The sequence below is a fragment of the Mytilus trossulus genome, chromosome 13, assembly GCF_036588685.1.
Source record: "Mytilus trossulus isolate FHL-02 chromosome 13, PNRI_Mtr1.1.1.hap1, whole genome shotgun sequence".
NCBI classification, from domain to species: domain Eukaryota; kingdom Metazoa; phylum Mollusca; class Bivalvia; order Mytilida; family Mytilidae; genus Mytilus; species Mytilus trossulus.
In genome coordinates, this window is record NC_086385.1 from 49,331,257 (window position 1) to 49,350,119 (window position 18,863).

At 32.8% G+C, this 18,863-nt stretch overlaps 2 protein-coding genes across 4 annotated transcripts in view; one reads left to right on the forward strand and one right to left on the reverse strand.

The window, feature by feature from the left end:
* Positions 1-8,300, reverse strand: part of LOC134695044 (glycerol-3-phosphate dehydrogenase, mitochondrial-like) — a 50,140-nt gene extending 41,840 nt beyond the window's left edge. For 2 of the 3 annotated variants that reach the window (XM_063556217.1, XM_063556219.1), the window contains exon 1: positions 8,209-8,300. The gene's annotated coding sequence lies outside the window, so the exon portion shown is untranslated. Of the gene's footprint in view, positions 1-8,186 lie in introns of all 3 variants that reach the window. The other variant, XM_063556218.1, reaches the window with a different exon arrangement.
* Positions 8,288-17,049, forward strand: LOC134695046 (receptor-interacting serine/threonine-protein kinase 4-like). Its single transcript, XM_063556220.1, has 2 exons — positions 8,288-8,368; positions 16,102-17,049. Exon 2 carries the CDS (start codon positions 16,102-16,104, stop codon positions 17,032-17,034), a length of 933 nt encoding a protein of 310 aa, XP_063412290.1. The 5' UTR covers positions 8,288-8,368; the 3' UTR covers positions 17,035-17,049.
* The last annotated feature ends 1,814 nt before the right edge of the window (positions 17,050-18,863 follow it).

Here is an 18,863-nt window from a genome sequence, read left to right on the forward strand (position 1 = left end):
TTTACGGGAACCTGTGTGATGTTATGTAATGGCGGACAAATTTGCATACAAGTGAAACATGTGAAATACTTCTATGTAATGCTGTTGATGTTATAGCCCGATTCCAAATGTTCCACAAATCGGTAAGGCTTATCTTGATCTCTATTTATTATTGATATACTATCATGACTATGGTACCTTGATATATATGTTAATAGAATGTTTGATAGTTATATTCAAATGTAGATCATATACTTATTTCTTTTTACATTCGTTATGACTATGATATTTTAACTTTGTATCTATTAAACATTTATTAAATGACGTAATCTAATATAATTTAAATGCAAATATGTGATTACTTCATATGTAACTGTGATCATTAATAACTTTATTGTATATTTGTTATTATTATTCCAGGGCTCACCCTGTATTTATTATATTTCTTGAATAATATGACATGTATGAGGCAGGCATTACCTGAAAATGGGGACGAAGTCTGTATGAATTATTTTTTTGTAACTTAAACATGTTAAATATTTGTTAAAAAAAAAGAAACGGAAATACTATAACGTTTCTGATTTTGGTTCTGTTGTTAGGGATTTTAGTTGTGACATTATTTAAGTTGTGACGTCATATGCAATGTAATCAAAGAAATGCTATCATCAGGTAACGTTTTTTCATATCAAGGAATTAATAAAAATGAAATTGGTATTGCATTCCTTTCTATTTTATACTAGACTGATAAATTTATATTTACTCAAAGTTTCATACAAACGAGACTGGAAAAAGGAAGTACATTGTAGATATCTGCGCAGATGCAGGAATTCTTTACATGAATTGAACGATTTTGAGTTCATTTATAGTATAATGAATTTAAAAAAAAATTATTGATTTTTCTACTGTTAATTGGAACTTCGTCCCCATATATTGATCTAAAATAAAGCAGAGCTCCAGATAAGAATTCATTAATTGGGGTTTTTACCCACCATTTTCTTATATAATTGGGTGATAAAGTTTTTTAATTGCATTATCAATTCCAATTCACCCCTCAGATTAATATCAAATTGGGTTTTTCACCACCAAGCTCCTTAACCCTTTCAACGCTACACAAAAAAATAGAAAAATGGCTGCTGCTGCCGCATTTTTTTTGTGTTCGTTCATTAGAACAGTATATTCTTTTTCAGACTGCTGTATCTTTTTTATTATATGAGATACAGAGAAAGTTATTGCATGAAAAATGCTCAGGAAAGCATGAACTGTAATGTTAGGCAATTATTTTAATGAAATTATTATCAGGTTACCTGCATTTTCAGGTAATTAACAGGTAAAAGGTGTAATTTATTACATTTGTATTGAATTTTGAATAAAAACTACTTTTAGTTTTCATTTATTTTGTTGTTTTATCTGCCACATAATAAAGAAGACACCAGTTGCTCGATTCCGTAGCATATTGCACCATACATAATGTTTTATGTAATCAAGGCACAAATAAATGGCTCTGTCCTAAAAATTTCAGTCAACCTCCGTTTTCCCCCCTTTTTCTATGTCTCGTAATGATCGATCAAATCATATTTCCCACACGAATTAAATGTAATAAACACATTGAGATAACAAGAAACCTTTTAACTAATCCTCGTTGTTAGTTTTGCCATAGAAATGCTGAAATATTTCCATATTCACAGCTTCGTTTCCGATTTCCGCCATTTGCATTTGTCAAAATATTTGTTTTTATTTTCCTTCTATTTTCCTTCTACTGCATGATTTTACAATAAAAATTGCCGGGATTTCAAGCGCAAATTAGACCTTGTATATATATCCTCCATTCAAACGATGAAAAATTAGAGAGAACCCAAATGAAAACCGAATGGTTTAAGAGTCATTATGAAAAATCCTTTGTCATCGCGGCATATGCCGCGAATAGCAGTGGGGAACGGTGTACGTCATCGCGGCATATGCCGTGTATAGCGTTGAAAGGGTTAATGTATTGGGTTTTTTCATCGACACAATATTGAATATTTAGGCAATATCAACCCCAATTTTTTCCATCTTAAATTAATATGTTTCTGTCTTTGTTTAGCTCTTTTATTTGGTTTAGGGTATTGGTTAGGGTTATTTGCTAGCTGTTTTATTTGGTTTATTCACTGAGGAGCAATTGTAGGTTTAATTTGTGTCCCGTTTCAAACCTTTTGCCAGTTTTGTATTTTCTCACAAAAAAGGATATGTGTATTCACAGGCACTCGTCTTAAACCTTTATATAATAAATTCTGAGACCAGTGCCTGATCAGTGGCTGTGTGCATGGTGTGTGTATTCATTAATTAACCGTAAAATGAATAAAAAATAGTTACTGTATATAAATTCTAATTATACTTGAATGATTTTCTTTTATTCAATTTACATAAATCTGGGTTTAGTTGTCTTTTATTAGAACTTTTGATTTCTGATGCTTTATCATTTCTTAATTGATTGGGCCGTTCACTTTTTCCAACTGAATTCGTTTTTGATGAAACCCCGTGTTTATTAGCAATGTTTTTGTTATGGTACGCACACACGCCTGTGCGTTCGATGGACGCTTCCTAAAGACACTGGCTGATGTAATATTGTAACTTTCATCCATTCATAAATATCTATACAGTTCAGAGTTCACGCACGTGTTGTGTTGATGGACATAGCAGATAAGGTCGCGTCTTATTGCTTTATGTATTTGTGTTGATTAGTTAGCTCTAGCATTATATTAAAGTATGTTAATCAGTACACATGGCTTGTCTCTCACTTAATATATATATAGGCTACCAACGTTACATTGGCGACGAGGATAAAAACAAAAGTTGGAAATGTAAAAAATGTATTTTTATGGATTTATTAATTAGTGACACTGATAATTAAACCATGGCTACATCTTTGCCAAATTTTCCGAGTTTTCCGGTACATGAGAACAATGCTGAAATAAGGTGGCGTAAATGGATAGGTAGACTAGAAAATTTATTCATTGGATTAAACATAAAGGACAGCAAACGACAAAGAGCACTCTTGCTGCATTACGCTGGAGAAGATGTCAACGAAGTCTTTGATACCCTTGATAATACAGGAGAAGACTTTGATGCCGCTAAACAAAAGTTAACCGCTTACTTTGCTCCGAAAAAGAACACAGAATACGAGATTTACAAATTTAGACAAGCCAAACAAACATCTGATGAAACTATCGACAGTTTTCACACGAGACTACGCCAGCTAGCTGTAAACTGTGAATTTACTGAAACATCTAAAGAAGTAAAATCGCAAATTATCCAAGGTTGTCATTCAACTAGACTAAGACGAAAGGCTCTTAGGGAAGACACGACCCTTGAAGGATTAATTTCATCAGGCAGAGAGTTAGAACTTTCCGAAAAACAGGCATCAGAAATTGAACAATCAGACAAACAAGCGGCAAACGCTGTTAGAAAACGTAGAAACGGACCACGATTTCTACAGACTCAAACTGACCACAACGTAAAGAAAAAGACTACATGCAGAAATTGTGGAGGTGATTTTCCACATGCAAACAAGTGTCCGGCTTTTGGAAAAAGTTGCAACTCATGTAAAAAACTGAATCATTTCGCCTCTGTATGTAGATCCAAACGTATGGATGGAACTAGCACTTTTAAAAGAAAAGTAAACAAAGTTGACAATTACGAACATGATGATGCTCGTGATAGCAGTTCTGACGACGGTTACGTTTTTGGATTACGAGAAAATACTGTGAATAAAGTACAGAAAGGACAACCGAAATTAAATGTGAAAATCAACAATTCTAATGTGGATATTTTAATTGATACAGGATCAAGTATTAATGTTATTGATGAAAGCACATTCGAGAACATCAAGTGTAAACCCAAACTTTCTCACGCTGACACTAAAGTCTTCAAATATGGATCAGATAAAAACTTGAAATTAATGGGAAAATTTCACGCTACAATAGAGACTGACCATAAAATAACAACCGCACCGGTGTATGTGATGAAAGGAAGATACGGGAATTTATTGTGCTATGACACATCTGTTGACTTAAGCATAGTGCCAGTCATTTCGGCAGTAGCAGATAAACATGAAATATTATGCAATAAATATAGCGATGTGTTCAATGGAATTGGAAAATTAAAAGATGAAAATGTGAAAATTCATATTGATGGAAGTGTAAAACCAGTTATACAACCACATAGGCGTATTCCGTTTCACATTCGAAAGCAAGTAGAAGCAGAACTTGAGAAACTCGGAAAACAGGATATAATAGAAAAGGTGGATGGACCAACACCTTGGGTGTCCCCGATTGTTGTGGCCCCTAAACCGAAAAACAAAAACGAAATTCGATTATGCGTGGATATGAGGGAACCGAACAAAGCTATTTTGCGTTCACGTCATATTACACCAACACTTGATGATATGATCTTGGATTTAAACGGATCTAAAGTATTCTCGAAAATGGACCTTCGAAGTGGATATCATCAATTGGAGTTAAACGAAGAATCCCGGAACATCACAACCTTCACGACACACGTAGGATTACGGAGATATAAACGACTCAGTTTTGGTGTTTCATCAGCCGCAGAGTTATTCCAAAACACACTGAGTAATGCACTTGAAGGATTAGACGGAGTCCGAAATATATCCGATGATATTATCGTATTTGGAAGGAACCAGGACGAACATGATAAACGATTGGAAAAATTATTTGCACGACTTAAAGAGAAGAACTTGACATTGAATAAGGCAAAATGTGAATTTAATAAGAACAAACTTGAATTCTATGGTCACATTTTCAGTGCAGATGGCATATCAGCCGATCCAAGAAAAATAAGCGCTATCAGGAACACGACAATACCGAAAGACGTAAGTGAAATTCGTAGTTTCTTAGCAATGACCAATTATGTAGGACGTTTCATTCCAAATTACTCAACTATTACTGAACCGCTCCGCAGATTAACAAAGCAGAATTCCAAGTGGGAATGGACATCTGAACAACAGGAATCATTTGACAAGCTAAAGAATGAACTTGTTGCTGACCGTGTGATGTCATACTTTGACCCTAACAAAGAAACAATGTTGATAGTAGATGCAAGTCCCGTTGGATTAGCTGGATTATTAACACAAAATGGAAAAATTATCGCATACGCAAGCCGATCATTGACAGACGTTGAAACACGCTATTCGCAAACAGAAAAGGAAGCATTAGCAATTGTATGGGCAATTGAACATTTTCACCTTTATTTGTACGGACAATCATTTACATTGGTATCCGATCACCAACCGCTTGAAACTATATTCAACAGTCCAAAGGCAAAAACACCAGCACGAATTGAAAGATGGAGATTAAGATTACAGGGATATAATTTCAAAGTACAGTATAAACCAGGGAAGGTGAACGCAGCTGATTATTTATCAAGACATCCGACACCGAATACATCAGTCGCATGTAAACATTCTCAATTAGCTGAAGAATATGTCCGATATTTAACTGACAACGCTGTGCCGAAGGCAATGACCCTTAATGAGATAACTGAAAGTACACAAAAAGATAAAGATCTACAAACTGTTATTACTGCATTAAAATCAAACAGGTGGGACAAGTATGAGAGTAATACGCTAGATACATTCTCAAGATTAAGATACGAATTAACAATCGTTCCCGTTAATGATATGGAGATCATACTGCATGATAATAGAATCGTCATTCCGAAAAATTTACAAATGCGTGTAATTGACCTTGCACATGAAGGTCATCAGGGCATAGTACGCACAAAACAGTTATTACGTGAAAAGGTATACTTCCCTGGAATAGACAAACTAGTAGAACAAACATGTAAATCATGTATACCATGTTTAGCGTCAACCCCGAAAAATGTTTCGAACCATTACAAATGTCCGAGATACCGAATAATGTATGGGAGAATCTCAGCATGGATTTTTGTGGACCATTTCCGAATGAATATTACGTTATGGTAATAATTGATGAATACTCAAGGTATCCTGTAATAGAAACCTTAACCAGTTTAACCGCAAAATCTGTCATACCGCTATTAGACAAAACTTTCTCAATTTTTGGAATACCGAAAGAACTGAAAACAGACAACAGACCGCCGTTTAATTCAGGAGAGTTCCGAAATTTTGCAGATAACATGGGTTTTAAGCACCGCAAAATAACTCCACTATGGCCTCGCGCTAACGCGGAAAGTGAAAGATTCATGAGAACTATAGGGAAAGCAATTCGTGCAGCTCAAACGGAACATCGCAGTTGGAAGCAAGAAATACACACATTTCTTCGCAATTATAGAGCAACACCACACTCAACAACTAACGTGTCCCCGGCAGAAATTTTATTTGGAAGGAAGATCAACACAAAAATGCCGAACATTTCAATAAATAACCAACCCGACAGTGAAGTTCGAAAAGAAGACCACAGGAACAAAATTAAAATGAAATCATACTTCGAAAAAAAAACATTCAGTAAAAGTACCCGATTTTACAGTAGGAGATACCGTATTAGTTAAACAGGAAAAGAAAGATAAACTATCTACCCCGTACAATCCTCAACCATTAACAATCAAGAATAAAAAGGGTAGTATGATTACGGCAACGAACGAACAACAAAAAGATATCACTCGCAATTCGTCACACTTCAAAAAGGTTGGGAAATCTAACATAATGACGGATGAGGAAATAGAAGAAATCATTGATGATGACATACCAAACACACCATTGAGAAGATCATCACGAGAAAAACAAACACCGAAACATCTCGATGATTATGTGCGTTAAAGAGCTGTGTTACAGGCATAATAATCCTGTGCTCTTTCTGATGTATCAGTTAGGTTTGATGTTGATTTATATGTTTGTGAATTTATGATACAAATCAATTTTGTGGAATTTACTATTCACACTCGTAATGATAGCCTTATCAGATTGATCAGACGATCCATTTATTATATTGACATTACAGTACGCGTACCGAATAATTTATATTTATCACAGACTATAAAGTTCTAATTTTCTATTGATACAATTTTATGCTTCTTATCACTTAATTTGTTTACACAGACAGTTAAAGATTTTATGACTACACAGACAGTAATATAATTAATTAAAGTAGAACTTTAATCTGAGAAAAGAAGAGATGTAATATTGTAACTTTCATCCATTCATAAATATCTATACAGTTCAGAGTTCACGCACGTGTTGTGTTGATGGACATAGCAGATAAGGTCGCGTCTTATTGCTTTATGTATTTGTGTTGATTAGTTAGCTCTAGCATTATATTAAAGTATGTTAATCAGTACACATGGCTTGTCTCTCACTTAATATATATATAGGCTACCAACGTTACAGCTGAGTCTTGTCATCATTATAACTTTCCCTCAGTTTTCCAAAATAAGCCGAAAACATGCTTCTATTCAATATTTTAACTGGACATTCACTTTCGTTTTAATTCGATGTATGTTATGAAAAATCCCGAGCAATGCAAAAAAAATATGACTCCATGAGACATGCTAATAGGATAAACACCGAGAAGATCGAAATATTTACAAAAACACGTGTACCTATTGAGCAACGGAAAACTCAAACAGGGACCCATTTCAGCTACTTGATGCAGGGATCAATTTTTAGAACGACAGGAAATTTCCAATTATAAATATTATAAAAATAGGACTGTAAACAGATAAGGGTAAATAACACAAACGGTAGCCAATAAAAGGGTTGAGAACTCATGGTTTTGGCATATAATTGGGTTTTCCGTTGAATTAATTGGGTTGTTGAACCCTTCAATGGACAATTGCATTGGGTTTTCTATTATTTGTATTGTGTAATCACGCAAATACGCAGCTTATCTGGAGCTCTGATAAAGTATAAAACCCTATACAGTGTGTTGTTATACGAGCCTTAAAACCACCCTGTTTTATTTATAACAAAGTAAGCATCCTGATTCCCTTTTCAACTTTGACCACTATATAAAGTTTAAACATTTTTAAGCAAAAAAGCCGATTTGATGTCAGACAGCCCTCAACACTGACAGCAGACTGAGACTACTATATAGTCTATAACTCTCAGCAGCAGACAAGACAGACAGACACGACATCTGTCATCAGCCACTTCATCTTAAACCGAAATTTCTTCAATTAAACTATATTTTCAACGACACCACACACAATAAACAAACCCTTATTTAAAATAAAACTTTTTAGAATGATAAAATACACCTCAAACTCTTATAAGGATTTAGTCGGCTGCTGCATTCTGCATGACCTTGACAATATACAAAACTTCCGGTGTGTAAAATCTAAAATCAGAAATCGTTTGACGGAACAAAACAAGAAACAAAAAACCTGCGTTGTGAGAATTCCATCTTGCTTTTGTATTGTATGTTGTATGATATTCTTCAAATTGTATTGAACTTCTTTTACTTTAGAGTTCTTACCCAAAATAGACTTACACTTAACTAACAAAAGGGTACAGTTACACACTAAATTAAAAAGAAGGCTAGAAATATATTTGGTTAATTTCCGGAAGTAAGACAACTCGCCCCACTATAAAATCGTCCCCTCTGTTGAAATGTAATTAATTCTGCTGCATTTGGACCTGCTATCTCATTTTTTCACTGTCTTAAATATCCATGTGTCGAACAAACTCCCAGTGTTTGTACACAAGCAGTCTTCACCATATACATGATATAGGCACTTGTCTAAGAATTTATTTCCCCTTCATACCTTAAGATTCATCATAACAAAGAATCCATGACAAATAGCCCCACTGGTAAATTGCCCCACACCTATAATCGCCCCACTTTTTCACCAACTCGCCCCATTTTAAAAAAAACACGCCCCAACCAGGATTACTAAACATGCTAAATCGCCCCACTATTTTAAGAATCAGTAAGAAGTGAGTATTAATATTTCGGTAACGTGAATGTCAACTAGCCCCACTTATGAAAAGTACAAGTATAAATAGAGTTAAAGGCTACCAACTAGCCCCACTTACGAATAAAATAATTAAACTGAAATGCAGTCAGAGCTCAGACATGGACAAGTCGATTTTTGTTTTCGACTTAAAGAAGTCAAAACATGTATTTATCATAAAAATGTGTTTTCAGTTTTAGACTTATCTAAGTCAAAAATTGACAGACTTGTTTAGGTCTATTTATGTTGATGAAAAAACATAATTTCACTTTCTGGCCAAAGTACACCACCTATGACAGCAAAAACCTGTCTGAGAGTTCACAAGGACTTGAGCTATCTATATTTAATTGCCTAATAGAACATCCTTACTAAACACAGATGTTTTACCTCATTAAGTGAGGTTCCAGGTGGTTGCATTGTAAGGTTAATTAACACTATCCCCGATTTTTAGACTCTCATTCATATTTTTCTTTAGAAGACAAAGCATTGTCTTTCAATGTTGTCTTTATTTGATTTAGATGCATGACCTACTTATAAATATGCGTGGGTCTTGAAGTTGACCAATTTTGATCACTTATCGACTTGTAGAAGACAATATTTGCAACTTTTTGATTCTGGTCAATTTTTTCTTGCTTAACAATATTTGACTTATTAAAGTCGTATTTTGTCTTCGTTAAAGGGAGACAAATCCTAAAACTTACAAATTTAGACCTCTGTAAGTCAAAAGCAGATTCAGACTTATTTATGTCTGAGCTCTGACTGAAATGTGTGTTGGCTTTCCAATTGGTATTCTCTTTGATATTTACTTGAAAGAAACATTTGCCTTTCTCTAATTGCTCGTTAGTGTTGAATTATTCTTAATTCAGAGACAAACGTAACCAATCTGGTAATTGCTATGATAACAAACTGCTGTTAATTGAAATCAAATTCTGTGTAGATTAGTTTTCATTATAATTTATATAGTTATCTAAATATCACCGTTTTCCATTAAGTGGGGCGAGTTGCCAGGAGTAATAATAAACATGAATGATTTAACCAATTTCACATGTGGGGCGATTTGGGAAATCAGTTTGGAGCGTTTTTTTAAAAAGTGGGGTGAGTTGGTGAAAAAGTGGGGCGACTTGTCCTGCTTCCATAACAAATGGCATGAATGGACAAATATTGCCGGATTTTCAACTCAAAAATTACTCCGAGTACAGACTTACCTGTGCAGTTTGGAAGGTTTTAAGGCCTAGCATCCACTAGAACACTAGTATTATAAAAGTTAAATGTATTTTGCATATATATATATATCTCAAAGATGATTTTTTTTTTTTTTTATTGGTCAATTAAATTGTACAATGTTGTATGTACTTTGAGATTCGGCCAATTTAGACACACCCCTTGAATGACTGCAAGGGTACAGTGGTCATTTTGTAGAACATGTAGAAGGTGTAAAAAAAACTAAGTTGGGATATAACTTTAATATGCTCAGGTAAGAACTATAGTTTGTCTTTTATTGACAATGATTGACTGTCCTTGATTGGCATGGACAATAGCTATATAGATATCTACACATTTATAGGTGACTAAAATAGTTTATCTGAGAGGATAGTATCAAAGTAATTCAGGTGTTTGTTTATCAGTCAGGGGACTTATTTAAATAAGTGATTTTTATATCACTTATTTAAGTAGCAAATTCAAAGTTTTGTCACAAATTGTGATTTTGTAGTTTTATTAAAATTTTAAACACAGGTTTAAATGATATCTTTTCATTAGTAAAATGATGGTTGCCAAACCTACTTAAACTTCTTATGCTGTAAATCTAAATTGATTTATTCACAATGGTGTATGACACGACTTCCATTGTTGTCAGGATCATTTGTAGCATGCGTCACAAGCAGGTCAATTTGATTTATTTTGTATACCATCGCCATATTGGTAACACTAAGTCCACAGTGATTGATTTATTATAAAACATATTTACAAAAAAAATGTCAGCTTTTCTTTAAATAGTAATTATTATCTTTATTGTAAATTTGTAAAAAGATTATGTGATACAAACCCTTAAATAAGTGTTATTTGAGGTCTGTTTAAATGGTCTAATTTGTCAGGAGTTTTTATTTTTAGAACTCAGATATTCCCATTCAATTAATATCATTCAGACTCTCTCTTAACTTAAAGTATGAAATGAAATAAGATCAGATAACTCCTAGAAACATTTAAACAAAGTGAGAGTGGGAAGATACATTGTGTACCTTTTACTGTGAGATGTTTGTTTTTAAATTGGCATCAGTAGACGAAATAATTATGATTGCCATACTTGGGTAGGATTGCTATGGATGATCCTGACAACAAGAGTATTCGCAACCGGGTGAAATTTAAAAAAAATAGTTTTAAAAGTACCATTCTTATGTTTCAAAAACTAAAGCTTTAAGAGCAAATCTGACATAGTGTAAAATTGGTCAATTGGTCAAGATCTATCAGCTCTGAAGTTTTCAGAAGAATTGAACAACCCATTCTTGGGTTGCTGCCACTTACAAATGTCATGAATGTAATTGGTAGTTTTAAGGAAATTTTGCAGTTTTTTGTTATCTTATTTCTATTATAATTATACCTTGTGTCATGGTGTGTTATTTGGCTTATTTTTGTGTTTGTGTTATTTTTGATGAAAATTATGTTTTATTGAAAGAAAGAAAATGTTATGTTTATATTTTGTAAAAATTGAAATTAATCTGTTTAATTAATTTTACCTAGGCTGTGGCATTAGTACTCGAAATGTCACAGTTTGCTCAAAGCACTTTATTTTGAAATATTAATTGTAATTAGCATATGTCACTAGGATTAGGCTTTGTTAATTAAATTCTGTTTTTACTAATGAGAGTAATATTTACATGTCGAGTCATTTTGATTTATATTTGGTTTTAGTATAAATATTGTTGTGAAATTTAGAAAAATCAGTCACCTTTCGGAAACCTAACCTTGCACTGCTAAAGTCTGTTATACTGGGTCTGTAGGACTGTCGATCAGTCTCCCAGTTGACTTTGTAGTGTTTAGACAAAAATGTATTTTTTGACTCACATTTTATTTTTGAAAATTTTTAAGATCACAGTCAGTGTTTCGGAAGCGTAACCTCACACTACTCATGTCATTATACTGGCCCTATAAGACTGTCTACCAGTCTAACAGTTGACTGTGTAGTGTGAGAATAAATTTATCTCTGACTCATAAATTTTAAAATTAGAAAATACTTTTGAGAAACTTTTATTTTGAGACTTTATATTTTGAAATTGAGATTAAGTACATTTTATGATTTAGTAATTTTGGCATTTAGTTTATATCTTACATTTTAAGGAGAAATAGTTTTACTTTGGATTTGATATTTAGATTTGATACTTTGTACTTTAATTAGATTATTATTATTAATTGGAATTGTTTACTAATTGATTTGTTATCATCATTCGTTTGAATTGTTACAGTAATTAAATTATGAAAACCTTCCTTGCGTTTTAGCTATGCCTATCAGAACATTAAGTCTAGCGATAGACTGACCCCCTGTCCCTTGGTTCCAGCACATACGAGTTAGCTCCCCCTTATCTAACAGTGCTCTAGAGCGAACCTTGGTGACACTTGCACAAATACTTAAAATCTTTGCGCAATCAATTAATCAGTTTCTTTGTTGAATTGATGAAATGAAACACTGAACTCTAATAAAAAATTATAAGCTAACCTTACAAATAGTTAAACATGTTTTAAAAAGGCATGTTTTTACATCTCAAAACTTGAACATTTTATGGGATTGTAAAAAAAAATACTTAATATACAAGTAAAATTTTGAGAAAATTACGGGAAGATTTTTCAAACATTATAAATAACTTAATTACATCTATACTATAGATTATTATTTACATCATCAAGTAAATAAAGATTACTTATACAAGCCGGACCCCTGGATGACATCTTGTGTCTTGATTCAGATCAGATAGTTTTTGAAATGAAACATTGCTGAGTCAACAAAACCTCTAACTACATGTAAATCTGTTTACAATGTAAAGTTTTAAAGTACAACAAATAATTTCAAGATGTTATACTGACACCAGATTTTTAAAAAATATTGCAATATCAGATATAATGTATTTAATTAATATTATTAGTGGATATTATCATGCTTAAATCTTCTGCTTAAGGTGGTATGGGAGTCTAAAATTAAAATGATAGAATTTGTTCATACTTTGTCAAAATGTAGTATCTATTGATGAGGGGGGGGCAAGGGGGGTCTCCATAACCATGATAACAGCAAAACAGTGAATTGATTTGGTGAAAAACAGATAACAAGGAATTGAAAAGGAATAATAACAGATAAGAGTAAATGAAATATGAAAATAGATCTGTTCAGGACCAATCCAGTAAATAACTCGTATATCTTAGTATATAACTTGTGGTATAGACCTACAAAATTGTAATTTGTGTAAACAAGACGTTGTCTTGAGGCTGTTGAGGCAGTTCTGTCTAGTTTGATTTTTTCCTGTAACTTGTACAATAAGTTGTAGTATGTATGTTGAATTTTTCTGAACGAAATTACTAGTTTCTGTTTTTGATATAGGGATATGTTTAATCTAGGCCATTTGAGGGATACATTTTTAATGATTTCTAAAGAGCTTTTTTTTAATTTAATTGTTGAATAGTGCAGCCAGTGACACTATGTTATCAATTTGATTTTTAGATTTTTTTTCTTCTGAAAAGCAATATATCTACTTTACAAGTAATATAAAAAAAACCATTGATACACAATATATATATTGTTTAGTGACCTCATGATAAAACTTACTTATTATAGAATACAAAAATACCCAGATCAGTGGAGACAGGACATGTAACTGAATTATGCATGCCAGTTATGGTTATTCTGATAATAGAAATTGACTCAAGTGACAATTCTGATAGTATAATAAAAATTGGACCTCATGAAAATTTGGATGACACCAAGTGAAACACCAATCATGTATTAAAAAAAATCTAAAAAAAATCACAAAAATACTGAACTTAGAGGAAAATCAATTCTTATGTGAAATTATAGAATATGGAAAATTTGGGTACAGCATTGGAGAAGCTGTAGGATTTTACAAAGGGTATTTATCGAAAAATTAAACTGAAGACACACCTGTATTTGCATCATGGTTTCTGAGCTTCAATTTTCGCCACTTAAAAGCTTTTAAAAATATGGTGGTCAGGGTTCTCTTCCATGTAAATGAAAAGAGAGGGAGTAGCACTTATAATATAAATGCTAAAAGAAAAAGATGTTGTATTATTCCCAAAGCCATAATTCAAACCCACACCACTTAATAATGTAAAACAATTCAAAGGAGAAAACTAACTGCCTAATTTATCCACAAAATATTGAACGAGAAAATTAGTAACACAGTAACAAACTACAACCACTGAATCCAGGCTCCTGACTTGGAAAAAGGCACATACAGAATGTGACTGCGTCAAATTAAGCGTGCTAGTTGGTGTCCAATCCTCCCCTAATTAGGGACAGTGGTGTAATAGTACAACATGAAGATTATTATGTGGTCATTGAATAAAAAAAAGGGTGTACCAATGGTTTTTTTATCACAAAATCCACACTATAAGTTATCGTACAAGTAATAAGTGAATTATAATTTGTACAAAATGCTATATATTCACAGACAATGGAATTTATTACAAAGGATAATAATAATATACTGGAATGGTCCTGGGTTTAATTGATTTTATATGTGTATGTGATGTATGTTACTGAAATTCTTCTGCAAATATAGGGCCACCTGATATTAACAGTAGAACGACCCCAATAGATATACATTGTAAGAAGATGTGGTAAGCGTGCCAATGAGACTATTATCCATTCAAATCACAATTTTCAATGATCTTCAATTTCTACGGAAGATTGGCAGTCAAAATGCTAACATTCCAATTTTCAATAACAGTTAACAGCAAATAGATTCTCACAATAACAGATAACAAAATAGAAAATAGTCCTATAACAGCTAACAAAGAATAAGACAATAGCAGCTAACAGTAAATATATTTTCAGAATCAATAACAGATAACAAAGAATTAAAATGCCCCATAACAGCATAACAGTGAAACCCCTTGCCCCCCCCCCCCCCCCCCCCCCCATTGATACATGTTCAAAAATATTATAAAAATGATAGGTCACCGTGCATTTTCTCAAGCTACAGGTTGTGACAAAATGACAAATTTTGTATGGATTATGCAGGAAAAAACAACATTTTGTGAATAGAAACTAAACAAAATGATAGAATTTTAAAATAAATTATGAAAAGATTGCTTTCATACAATGCTTTGAGAATATCAAAAGAAAAGATATGGTCACCGTACGTTTTTTCCGGCTAAAAGACAAAATAAGAAAATTTCATGAAGAGTCCTTCAGAAAATGCACTGTTTTAGAGTTACCTCCCCTTAAATTGCAAATTTGAAAATATTAAAAAAACAACCAAAAATAATGTACACTTGTTAAAATATTAATATTTATAAGTTATGTTCTTATAAATTGGTTCTTTTAAATGAAAATTCACATTTAAAATCTGCATTCCTGCATCAAATTTTGCTAACTTGATAAAAAATATGGACCTTAGATTCTCTGTATTTTACAATCCAAGATGGAGAAAGACACCTTAGTTCCTTTTTATAAGACCTGAAAAAATAATTGCAGTTGTATTTTGATATGATACATTTTTGTACATGTCATATGGTTGTTGGCATCAGCGTCGTCCGAAAATATTTGATTTCAGAACAATAACTTACATGACTTAAGTATTTATAAGTGAATAGAAACCTATGAAATTTGAAAACAACATTAATGATCACAACAGGAAGATTGGGATTTATTTTGGGTGTATTAGTCCCAACAGTTTAGGAATTAGGGGCCAAAAGAGGGGGGTTAAAAAAAGGGAGGATTGCACAAAAGCAGAAAAAAGAGGGGGTGTCAATTGGCAATAGGGGGCAATATTGACAGCAAGTCAGATGATGGCAATAGCTTTCACTTGCCCTTTTTGCTCGGTAAGCTAAAACAATGGTACATCTTGTATTACCACAGTATTAAACTGATTATCATGTACCGGTATATATCATGTATATTTATCATGTAACTAAAAAATGAATTATCACCGATTCTAAATTTTAATTTGAAATATTTTGTTTTTATTTTAACAGATGGATAACAACATAGGGATTCTGTCTCCGACAGCTTACAGTAAAAGACTTTTCTATATCTGTTCTGGGGAAGGTTTATTAAATCATCACTCTGAACCTGATCAGGAGGCTTTAATACTAGAGGAACAAAGGAGATTACTTCGTATATTTAATGCCGATCCAAATTATAAACACAAGGGAAGTTACCCACTATGTGAAGCAAGTCGTAAAGGTTACGAAAGAGTAGTTAAAGAACTTATATCACAAGGAGCAGATGTAAATGTTTGTGATAAGTGGCAATGTTCTCCATTATATCTGGCTGCGTCACATGGTTATAAAAATATATGCGAGATGTTGATCAATAAAAATGCTGAAATGAATGCTAAAAATCAGTATGGATTTACACCATTGTGGACATCCATTGAAAATAATAATATAGAAATCGCTAAAATGTTATGTAAGCATGGTGCCGATGTAAATGTGATGAGACCAAACTCTCATGGGATTGAAATGAAAATGTTAACATATGTTTTGCTTGCTAAAGGGGATACAAGTCTAGCAGAGTGTATCTTGACATCTAATTGTGTTCCGTATAAAATAGAGAGTTCTCTCTGTTATATGATCCTAGACTTTGGCGATGAAAGTCGTCGCTTTGTTCAGAAACTTATCTGTGCAGGATTTGAATTTGAATATCGTCACTGGGTGTCTAGTATGAAACATAAAATAGTCAATCGTCCTGAGGAAGTTACAGAGGGAGAAAAAAGCTTTATTCAGTTTATCCAGATTGAGACACGTACACCGAAACGTTTACAAAACATGGCCCGAGTTGTGATCAGGACAACACTTCTAAATGCTAATCCTAATATTCCTGTGAGGACAAGTGTATCACAGCTACATCTTCCTCCTAAACTGGAGAGATTTATCTGTCTTTCTGATGTAGTTAATATTGATTAAATATTGTACATGTAATGGTGATAATGATTTCTAATTCAGATTACAGGTACTTCGTTGGACAACATAATTTATAAAAAAAAAAAACACTTGTGTAGAAATTCCAATGTAACTATATATAAAAAGAAGATGTGGTATGATTGCCAATGAGACAACTCTCCATGAGAGACCAAATGACACAGAAATTAACAGCTACATGTATAGGCCACTGGTTTTATAAATGTTTTGCCACTGGCTATTGTCTTTTCTGTTTTACTATTATCCTTGTAACCTACATTTTTACATTGCAGACCAGTCACTTTTCACAATCATAGATTTTCTTCCACATTAAAGATAAGATCTAAATGATCGTGAAAAGAGATTTGTCTATAATCATAATAATGCAGGTTTGAAACATAATAGTCAGAGAAACTGAAGAAGGCAAGTGACATATCTTCCTTGTGTGCTAACACATCAAAAATCTTGCTCATCATAGATATAAAAAGATGTGGTATGAGTGTGAATGAGACAACTCTCTTATCCTTTATAAAGTCACAGTTAGTAAAAGTAAACCATTAAAGGTCAAAGTACAGTCTTCAATAGGGAGCCTTGGCTCACACTGAACACCAAGCAATAAAGGGCCTTCCTTAAGTACAAAGAAGGGTTCATATTCATAGAATTACATTGCATACATGTATGTTTCTTGATGATACATTATTTTGGTTGGATAACAGCAATCTTGTGTCATTCTGAAACATGTGAAACTAACCTTCATTCCAAAATCAAATGTAGCATTCATGAATGACACTAGCTTCCACAAGTATATTTGTAAGAGCACAGGTAAATAAAATCAAACTTGTTTTCATGATCTTAGCAAACAAATATTAATGATAAGTATTTAAAATGCTTTACTTCTTTTGGTAATTTTATAGGGTTGTAAAAGCATTGACCATGCACACATTTTTAGAATGAAGCACTTACACTTCTCACAAAAATGACTTTGGTCAACACCTTTACACCCTAATAAATTTATAAACTGAAGCTTTCACTTCTTAAACATGTTAAATATCATATCAACGATCTGGAAATAATATAAATTGTCACTGGACAATTTCAAAAACACCAATACATCATTGTCATCAGAACAATGATTTGTATATTAAGCTGCATCAGATAAAAATCAACATTTATATTCAAATGCACCTACAATGTATTCGTATAAAAAAAAGTTGTGATACAATTGATTTCCAATGAGACAACTCTCCACAAGATGTATGATGTACGTGTATTTTGATTGATTTTGGAACATCCATTTAAAAAAAAAAATTGTTGTATATTGGTATGAAGTTGGCGTCGTCGTCCAAAGACCTTTGGTTGTCCCACTACAGTTTTAGTATAAGTAAATAGAAATCTATGAAATTTAAACACAAGGTTTATGACCTCAAAAGAAAGGTTGAGATTGATTTTGGAAGTTTTAGTCCCAACAGTTTAGGAATTAGGGGCCAAAAAGGTCCAAAATTAAACTTTGTTTGATTTCATCAAAAATTGAGTTATTATATGCCAAATCTAAACATATATTTAGATTTGGGATATTGGACCATAATAGGTAAATGTTCAATTTAAAAGTTTTCAAGTGTAAGTTCTTAGACCACAATCATTCTGTGTCAGAAACCTATGTTGTGTCAACTATTTAATCACAATCCAAATTCAGAGCTGTGTCAAGCTTGAATGTTGTGTCCATACTTGCCCCAACTGTCCAGGGTTTGACCTCTGCAGTCATATAAAGCTGTGCCCTGTGGAGCATCTGGTTTAAATTAAAATATACTACAAATATATAATAATATGATATATTC

Excerpts from the sequence above, each read along its gene's own strand:
- LOC134695046 (XM_063556220.1), top strand. The coding sequence starts at position 16,102 with ATGGATAACAACATAGGGATTCTGTCTCCGACAGCTTACAGTAAAAGA.